This window comes from Tauraco erythrolophus, chromosome 5, assembly GCF_009769465.1.
Source record: "Tauraco erythrolophus isolate bTauEry1 chromosome 5, bTauEry1.pri, whole genome shotgun sequence".
Classification (NCBI taxonomy): domain Eukaryota; kingdom Metazoa; phylum Chordata; class Aves; order Musophagiformes; family Musophagidae; genus Tauraco; species Tauraco erythrolophus.
This window is the reverse complement of record NC_141469.1, coordinates 64,156,673-64,167,115: the sequence shown is the minus strand read 5'-3', so window position 1 is coordinate 64,167,115 and position 10,443 is coordinate 64,156,673. Positions and strand designations below refer to the sequence as shown.

The 10,443-nt window shown below is 39.0% G+C and overlaps 1 protein-coding gene across 1 annotated transcript; it reads right to left on the bottom strand.

Moving 5' to 3' along the window:
* Positions 1–5,104: 5,104 nt before the first annotated feature.
* Positions 5,105–9,898, bottom strand: MFAP3L (microfibril associated protein 3 like). Its single transcript, XM_086612258.1, is given in 5 exon segments — positions 5,105–5,196; positions 5,199–5,302; positions 5,304–5,619; positions 5,622–5,963; positions 9,616–9,898. Coding segments are annotated over 5 exon segments (1,137 nt in total).
* Between the last annotated feature and the right edge of the window lie 545 nt (positions 9,899–10,443).

Below are 10,443 nucleotides of genomic sequence, written 5' to 3'. Positions count from 1 at the left end.
TCAGCCTAGAACAGGCAGCTGGCGAGAGCAAATCTTTCATGTGTGAAAGGGCAACTCCCCCCCGACTCCATCTCTGTCAGTAACTGCCACTGGCTGCTAGTTGTGCAGCACCAGCGGAGCCAGGACAAGGTATTAGTGTCTGCTTCAACTAAGTCCTGCTGAAAACTGTTAGGGAGTGACACAGACCAGCTGCTGTGGGACAGGAAAGCCATTTCACCTCATCCTTTTAAAGTGGCTGAAGGAATGGGGGTGGGTATGGCAACCCACACTTGGTACTAGGGTGCCTCTGGTACAAGAGACACTTACTTTGTCGGCCTCAACTCTGAAACAGCAACAAGACTTTTTGCAAGGCTCCATGACAGGGTGCAGAAAGCAAATGGCTGACAAAAAAGTCCTTTGGATTACATGTGGAAGTGCTGACACGCTTCCAAAGAGAAGATGCTACATACGTGAGCAATCTAGGCTATTAATAACAACACCGATTAACAGTTGGCTCTACATTCTGAATAATAATTCTGCATTCTGAATAATGACAACAGCTCCCTTTCAGAGCTTTATTAAAACTTCCTTTCTAGGTAAATAACTGTTTCTCCTGATCAAAGTTTCTGGAATATTAGTAGATGTACAAAGACATAGTTTACTTCCACTTGAATTGAAGCAATGGCATACTCTTACTAGGAAACCATCCGCTTGTTGAGTGTGTAACAAACTCGGCATAGTCTGTGCAAATTCTTTATTGAAACAATGATCAATTTACAAGCTGGATCACATTTCATTTTGCCACTTCAGCATGGACTGGTCTCTTTGTGGTTTACGGCCATGAAGTATAAAATTGTAACAGTTATTTAAATCAAAATACAGTAACTGCTTCTCAAAAGAACACATTCATATTTGTCTTACATTTCTTGTAAAATCAAAAAGGATTTCATAATAAATGAAATATAACTTAAGATACTTTAGTGCAAGCGTTCCTTTGCATCTAAGAAGCTTTCAGTTGTCCTGCTAAGTATGGCATACTTAGGAGGCCAACTCTTAAAATAGCATGCTGCCAAGATATTCCATGAGTCCTTTTAAAATTCGACATTTTTCACACTTTCCAGAATTAGTTGGTCTGAACCAAATTCAACGTCAGAAAGCCCTGGTTATATGTTACAGTACTTTTGTCAAAAGATAACTGTAAATCGAGGAACTGACATAGTATGTACATTAGAATAAAACAGGCACTGATTTAAAAAAAAAATCAACATCTGCCCATATACGCCATTCTGCAAGTCTTCGGATGGTACAGTAATTTTTAAGCACAGGACTGAACGGCTATGCCTCACCTAATACCAATAAATCTGCATAAAAATGCTGATCTATGGGTTCTTTTAAATTTTTCAAACGACAACCTCAACAAAAGACTGAAGGGTAGATTTCCTCACGAGCATACTCAAATCAGAGAACAAAAAAGGATCAGCAGTAGACAAATGCTGCTCAAAAGGAAGATGTTGAGTAAGTAGATAATGAGTACTAGGTTCAAGTGGTCTGATTAATATGGTCTTACATTTAGTGCAAAAAGAACAGTACGTGTAAAATTCAAATCTAACCCTGATTTCTTGTGCTACAGAAATCTAGTCATGTTTCACGAAGTTTTGGTAAAAATATTTTTAAATGGTGTAAACATGTCCTGCAAATCTCTTCCTTTCTAAGCCTGTCTCGATGTTCCTTATGCTTTTAGAAGGCAAATTCAGCTGGACGGATTTTCCAGATTCTGAGTGATTTAAGAACCATTAGTGTTTGGTGATGTAATAAATAGAACAATGTAACAAAAGGTGTGCATAGTCCATGTACGGGAACAGATCACTCCGATGTCCCTGAAGTGCTTAAGGTACATGAAAATACCTAACAATGCAAATGTTAATGTTTTCTTAGAGCCATCATTATTTTTATATTTATTATTTGTGTCCTCGCACCATAAAATAGCCACTCCCTAAGAAATACTGCAGGACAGAATGGTTCACTTTATAATAGCACAGCCAGAAAGTTTGGAACAGGAAAGATGGGTTTGGTGCTTGCTTCCCATCTATCATCTCCCACAAAAGAAGTGCCTGAAAGCACTTTACGCTTACAGGTGTTATATAATGGATGCATGAAGATACTGAGCAGCATACATGAAAACAGAAAAAAATACATAAACCAGAACCATTATAATCTGTATTTTCTTCAGATACAGTGCTGTTCTGTATTCATTCCGATAATACAACAAAGCTAAATGTCCGAAGTCCCTATGGCGGACTGGCTGGACCAGTCCTACCTGTGAACTCTCAGCTCCAAGTGAGTCCAGCTCCAGCAAAGTGAAGGCTCCCTTTGACCGTGCAACAGCAGGAATTCAGCACTACAGCTGTTGTGCACATCTAACCCAAACAACTGCTGCTCATACGCGGTTTGCAACGTGCGTTTGTTTGTACTTCAAACACATGCTCTTTGTGGGCAACCTCTGGAAAAAAAATATAATCTGTATCTTCAAGGAAGTTTACACAGAGATACTGAAGAAAACCATGGAGATTGTTTGCTCTCAAATGTGTCTCAATAAATAAATAATAATCAGGCTGGAGGACAGCCTGCGAGCAGCAGTCAGGATCAGAACGGCCTGGTACCAATCACCATATCCATACATGAAGCGGTCTGGGCTCTACTGTAAAAAGTTCATAATTAAAAAACAACTAAAATTAAAAGACTGTAGTTTAATAAATAATCTTAAAACATGATTTTTTTTTGTAATTTTAAAGCGTAATTTTAATTTTATGCTTTCAAGAAAAACATCCTTGCTTATCTGTGCAATCTTCATGGGGCACTAGGCAGGTAACCCTAGAGTGCATGAGCATTGCTTGTAAATGCTGGACGGGCAGAAAAATCAAGATGCCTCTTTTCAGAAGGCTAAGGTGAATAAAAGATTTAGTGCAATTTCCTGCTTTGGTTTCTGCCCTCCTCCGTTTCATACCAGCAGCAAATTAAGTGACTTGGAAAACCAATGTGAACCCTAACCAGAAATGTACTTCGGACTCAGACAAGAGGTTAACAGTTTGCATCAGTAGTATTTTCAATTACACTGGTTAAAGTGAGGTTCTCTGTGGTATTCTCTTCATCTACCTGGTGTTCTAGATTTGTATTGCTTCACTGGAACTAAAATATTTCCAGCTACATTCCTAAAGGGACTTTGCCCTTGCATGTTTCCTTTTGGGCATGTGCAAATGTATTCTGTATAGATGCCTGCCACTGTGGTGAGCACGAACAAACGTTAGGCAACTAAATGCTGTGATTTTCGCAAGTTGGTGGCAAAATCTGAAGTCTACTATTAAACACTATTTTTTTTAACAACCATAGAAAGGTAAATACGGAGCCTTCTCCTCATCACCTGTGTAAGTCACAATGTGTTCCCGTATTACACCCTAATGAAGTTCTGCACTTTAACATGAAGAAGTTCATATAAAACCTCAGTTCATTATCATGGGGTTTTTTGAGATAGTTGCAACATTGACTTTGCTTGGTCTCAATTACCTGTACAGTTAATACAGCTGATTGCCTCCAAAGGACACCTTATGTAGATATAGCTACTTCAACAAAACGTCCAGAGGAGACATTCACGCATCATCTCCCTATAGATCCAAGTGACTTCCTTTTCTGCAATACACTAGATTCCAGATTCTTTTTGAGTATCTCTACTCATACCTCAGTCCTTCTTAAAAACTATCAGGTGACAGTTTGTTCATTAATTCCAATTAAATATGTGTCAGATAATTAGAAATATGCTATTAATCCTACACAAACTCCTCCTTGTAAGTGCTTTCTTTCAGACTCACTCCAGAGAAGGTCCTTTTTACTGTCCTTCTGCAATAGAAACTATCACTTCCCTTCCACTCCTGGCATTTTCTGGCATAACTGTTGATTCTTTTTAATGCCACAATCGCTGTGATCATTAAAGCTTTACTGGGGTAGTCGCATGTACTGAAGCAGTGAACATCCTACATAGGGAGGAGGTTCTTAAAATACCAAAGCGATTATAACACACTAAACAGTTTCTGTGATCATCATTGTAACTTCACAGGACGCTTATTTTTTATTTTTTTCTTAGTTTAGATAAAACACTCTCAAACTTCTGCTTACCAATGAATTTAGGCTTGATCTTCGGAATATGAATCTGCTCAAAACCGAGAATCCAAATAAAAGGTCTTTTCCATTCAGCCTTGTCATCAGCTGATTATTGGCATTTGCAGGACTGTTAAGGAATCTACGTATCTTCTGGTAAGGTGCATACTTCCTCCTACCAAATTACTACAAAACAACACATCTTGCATATTTGCAGCTGTTTTCCATATAAACTTCTGGCAAAGTAAAAAATGGTCAAATATATCCAAAAAACCTGCAGAGCTGATGTGACTACAACTCTGTAAGATGTTATGGGCTTTCCCATCTGTAAAATACACCTCAAAGTTGTTTCTCAATGTGAAAAAAAACAATTGCTGGCATCTTCATTCCATGGAAAAGGGAAAACTATTTCCCTTGTGCCTAAGCAGTGTGGTCTCAAATGAAATGGAAACATTTTAACTTTCTTTAATAGCCCTCTAAATCACAATGCAGCTGAGCAAACAGGCTTTGTAAATGGGATCTATTAGAATTTTATTTGGCTACTGGAGTGCTGCCTCTTGGGCAATATTTCAAATTCACGAGATAATATTTGCAAAAATGCAATCGATGGAACTAACGAGAGTGACGGAGGAGAATGAAAACCAGTTTTATGTTTAGTAAGTTCAAGTGTCCTACATCAAAGATTACCAATGACTTCCAGGAAGCCACTACAGGTGACTCCAACCTAGAAAATGCCGAGGTAAATGTTTCTTGGAAATACTCCTAATTGAAAAGAGCAATTAATATTAATGTAATAGCAATTACTCTGCCATACATTGTGGTAAACTAAAGTCAAACTGAGAAGAAAGTGCCAAATAATCCACATACATGCTTTTGCTATGATAGTCTCCAGGTAAGGCTTAGCGGCAAGTACAATATGTATTTTTAAAAGAGCTCCACCTGATTTTCCTGCTATGCATAGATTCAGGAGTAACTATCATACATGGCTTTCATATATAACGCATGTATTTTTGTCATTTGCCAATGCTGTGTCATCAGAACTGAGTTCAGCAGAAGGCTCAGGAGGGGCTCTGCAGGAAGTGCTGGTGTTTGAGGAGTGTCTTCTTCCTTGGTGTCCACCTGCATGCTTTCTTGTGACTGACCATCCATGCAGTCCTTTTTGGACAACGGGTGACTGACACTTTATTGCAATCTGTTGAGGTGGCTCGTGCAGTGAAGATGCATCAGAGTCAGCTGTGGGAGAGTCACTGCGCTTCAAAGCATTTGGGATCATATACAGCTCATCTGTTTCAGTGGTTTCCTGGCCTTCTGCTGTCTGCCGTACAAAATTCTGTCCTTGCTCCTCCAGACCGACAACCTCCATAATTTCTTCCATTATAGTCCTGCAGTTCATGATGAGAGGTGGCAAAGGTACGCTCCGAGCAAGTTCTTCAATATAGCGAGCAAATTCCATGGTCTTGAACTGGGTTACTTTGGCAAGCTCGAGGGTTTGGCTGAAGTGATAATTGGGATACGCTTTGCAATCTCAAAGGCTTTCTGGAGTTTCTCTGCCCCTTCTGTTCTGAAGAATTCATTGATGGCTTTCTCTGTTTTCTTCAGGTGACTGCTCATCATACATAACCGAGTGATGTTCAGTATCATAACAATGGTAAAAGCTACAAGGCAGACAATCATGTAATAGATTCCCATATCTCCGGAAGTAAAAACAACCCTCAGTGTCACAGTATTGTTAACACTGCCATACGTATTAGATGCGACACACGTGTATTTACCTCTGTCCTCAAAAGACACGCTGGTAATGTTTAGTAGCCCATTGTCAAGAAACCACCATTTTCCTGCCGGAGAAGAGAGAGAATAACTTAGAAGTATTTTGTTCACATGATCAACATAGTCAAACTGCCTTCAGATTTTGGAAGAAGGAAATAATGTTCACAAGAAGACAAAGAGTTTACCATCACAAAGGCCTGTCTGTCCCTGAGATACTAGCTGTGTTACTATCAAATGCCTGACATCAACTGTGAATAATCAGATCATGCCCTAAAAGTGTCTCATAAAAAAATTAGTTAATATGCATGACATCTATCACAATCTTATGGTCAATTAAGTTACAAAGATATGACTACTTACGCCAGAGAGCCTCTCAAACACACGCCACACTTCCTCAAAGAACAGTAACAATGGGATTGTGAGGCAGAAAAACTTACTAAGCCCTCCTTGTTTTATTCCCTGGCAATGCATTTTCTTACAATTGGGTTATTTTTAGTGTTTTGTTACTTACATAATCTGTTAATGTAAACTTTTGTTGTGAAATTTCAGACATCATATACCACACTGCCTGCCCTCTGAGGTGTTCAGAATCTCATTTTGAAGTATGATTTCAAAAAAAAGGGAAATAGGACAGGAGGAGTAAGATGGATGAGAAAGAGAAGAGCCATGACCACTGAGAGAACAACTTGTTTGCCAGTATGAACTTCTATGCACCACGATGGAACTTTTTTAATTTTAAAAGTAATTTCTATCAGCGTAATATAATTTATATCTTTGTCACTACATATAATTGTGCATGTATATTTCATATCCTTTGAACCTGGGTCAGCAGAAGGATTTAGCTATTAAACTGAGTTTGAAACATGTTAAAACCCAGCGCTCCTATCACTGCTAAAGTGATTCAAGCTTCAGTTAGTTATAGTGTTTGCCATTATATATTGATAACGAATTAGATTTTTAGTTCCCCAAGTGAGCTTCATTTTATTCAAATATTGCTACCATTTAAGAGCTTAGCATGTATATTTTTGCTTTATTTGGTGTGATACAATTTAATAAATTGCAAGTTTGCTATAAAAACCATTATTCAACTCCAATAGCGAAGCCTGGTGTCAATTTTTTCCTTCAGATAAACCCAACCCTGGAAGTGTTCACATGGTGGAGAGAACAGCCAGAAAGTGCAGGAGTGCCTCTGTGCCTTCTGAACACTTCATATAGGGAGATGTCATACAGATTTCCTTGTAACACAATGACATAGGCTACTGTAAGTCTACAAGATCATCCAATAACATACTGCTGCTCAGGGGCAGACTCAACTGGTTTTAATCTCTGTAACACAAATCCCAAGCCGTTCCTGACAGGTATCTGTTGAATGCAAAAACAGAATTTCAATAATCTTCCACAGCAAAGAATTTCAGGTGTTTACCTATCTTTACTATCATAAAGTTGTTTTTTCCTTAAACCTAACCTAATCAGCTGCAATTTAAGACTATTAAGACAGCTGAGCAAAGACAAGAATTTCTGATTAGAGAACGAAACCAACACAAAACCCTATACAATGCATGTAAATCACAATGCAAGGATGGCGGTCCTGCCACAGGTTGGTGTATTCCTTGCTTCTACATTTATTTTATCTTTTTGATGAAAGTTCTTTCATTGTTAAAAAGGTTATTCTATTGTTTTTTTTACTTTATTTCTTCCAAGGAAGAATCTGTGGGCAATTGTGAAACTCATTAGTCAAAAAAAAAACAGCTTTTAATTCAGAGTAGTTATGGGCTTTTACCATTTTGAAAGTTTTTCTAATTAAACATGGCTTATCCAAATTGGTTTTTTCACATTACCTTCAGTAGAAGCCTATGTAAAAAGTATTCCCACAAGATCCCTGCCTTAGTTCCTGTATGGACAGTTCTTAATTACATCTTTTTATCCTCTTACTTCAAATTTTTAACATAGCTGAAACACTATTTTTCGCCCTAGCTTAATTCTTGAAACCAGCTGAATCACTTTGCCTGAAATTAAAAAATATGCAATAATAAAAAGCTCCATCTAAAGCAGACCTTCACATAAAAAACCCACACCAATCTGCTGAAGTCCGGCAAATTCAGAGGAAAACTCCCTTAGAGCGGAAACGTCAGCATCTGTAACAAATGACACTTCTTTCTCCACCTCGAGAGCAAGAAAAAATACAGAGTATTGGCTGCTCAGTATTCTTTGAATTGCAATGTTGGCAAAGCAGGTCTTTATTAATTGTGAAATGACAAGACGCCTTGGCTGTTGCATCCTGGCTCCAGCTGTTAAAAATGACACAATGGCACTGAATTGTGACTCAATGACCGGGTCTGTGCCAAGGGATCCTGGCAGATAGTATAAGCCTAACGAGAAAACAATAATTAGAAAGGTATCATTGCTGGGTTTTGAGAACAGTTCGGTGCCATACTCAACATAACTATATACACAGTAAAGAAACGCCTTGTGCTAGGAAACATTTCTCACAGCAAGACAGTCAGTTTCTTAAGGAAGAAGTGCACTGTTGAAAGTCTAAGTTAGAGTGATGTTGTCTTAATACTGCACCTGCCATTTTTACTGATTTGGTCAAAGTTTTTACTCACCTACCTAAATGTTTGTGTTAGTTGCTACCTCTCTCAGTTAACTATACAAAGACCTAATTTAGATGCCTAAATAAAGGGGAAAATTTCTGTTGGTGAGCATTAGTAGACACTCCAGCGCATTAATCACAGTATGTTGCCATGACCGCACAAATTATATCTGAAAAGTCTGCTTACTAGCTCAAGTAATTCCTTTCTCTAGCTTTACTCAGAAAATGATAAAATACTGTAATGTAAAATATAACGAGTTATGCAGTAAGTTTTTACAGATACACTATGCTGTTGCACATGCAGCTGGGTCAATCATTACTCCTGTCATAGCAGAGTTCTCTCTCAGGTCAGCTATTAGTTAGGCAAGCTATCTTGCATTTAGCGTGACTAAGAGTTTATTTCATCACACTGTGAACAAAGCAGTCAGTATGAAAGGATTACACGAGCAGAACACCTTCAACCTTCATCCTCCCCCCGAAACGTTCCCTAGAAGCATAACTGGGATTATCACCCAAACCTTCCACTTAAGGAAAACAAGCTCATGTGTAATTAAGGTCTCTGGCAAATGCAACTGAAGAGTCTTAGCTAAAGCCAGAGAGGCTCAAACTTGACTCATCTTCTGACTCCTGCCCTACATAGGTTTTTTCTGTTGGTCATTAAGGGCATCTCCTGTTTCTCACACTCCCATGGCACTATGGATACAGACAGGAGGCATATCAGGGAGTTATCTGTCTTGAATTCATGCCAACAACTATTCCCATTTGTCAAGAGAATCTTCTCTTGAGTTGAAAAATAGCTTTTCAGTCTTTTTTGGTGCCAGAAAAGAACAAAAGAGGACAGAATGGGAATAGGATCAGACCCGAAGTCTTCCAATGAAAAGAAGCCTGTCTACACCTTCTGTTAAGTGCTTCAGCTTCTCGCTATGTGTTGCTATAAACAGCACATTACAAAAACATTGCTTTCTTCCAAGGTGCGCACAACAAAGTTATGGCTGCCACTGGGCTTTCATATATTTTCACACACGAAAACACCACACTCGGGTCCTCAAATCCAGGTTATTAGTCAACCTGCTGAAATCAGAAGGGTCTCTGGACAGGCTACATCACCGAGAACACTCAGATCTTACCTTTATTCTCTTCCTCTTGGAGCAGGCGGCCGTTGGAATTGTACCATCTGTAATGTGGACTAGGACTACCTTGGACATTGCAGTCGATCAAGGCACTACTCCCCTCCTTGACTGTAATATGGTCGATGCGGGAGATCACCACAGGCACGGATCCCGTGTTCGTGTCAGTGCGGTTGAAGGTGCTGTTAGTCACATCCTCAGCAGTCGTCAAAGCTGCTAGTAAGATGACAAGGCGTGTGGTAGGCAGCAAGTACGAAAAGTGGCGGCTGTTCAGTATGTTCATTTTCCTTCGGTGGTATACGCAACCGGCTGGAAACTGGGATTGGTTCTGTTGAACGCAGGTCCTTGAGGTGAGGAGAGTTTCTACTTTGAGCCGTGCAATTTTATGTTTAAAATATCCTATAAAATAAATAAATAAGTACAATGAGATGGCGTGTATAAACAACCCATTAGATTGGCTCTTTTAAATAGTGACACATCCATTAATGCATTTCACAATCATCAGCTCAGTGTCTTGTCTAAATGGTAATGTTATCACAGTCCTTATTCTTACTGGAAAAAGATGCATACATTTTCCTGACAATAGTGTTGTTCAGAGTGGCAGGCGTGGGAGAAGGCTTTTATCACCTAGACACTTAGCAGCAATTTAGCTACAGCAGCAGCTACAGTTTTATGCCAGAAGTTCTACATATTTTTCTTTTTTTTTTTTTAACATTTGCAAAATCAACAGGAAAAGCAAAGGTACAGCACATTAAAGCTGTCACTACCAGTTCAGTGCTGCAACTCTGTCACGTGCATGGTCTTAGATGAATTGTGGAATGTGGTATA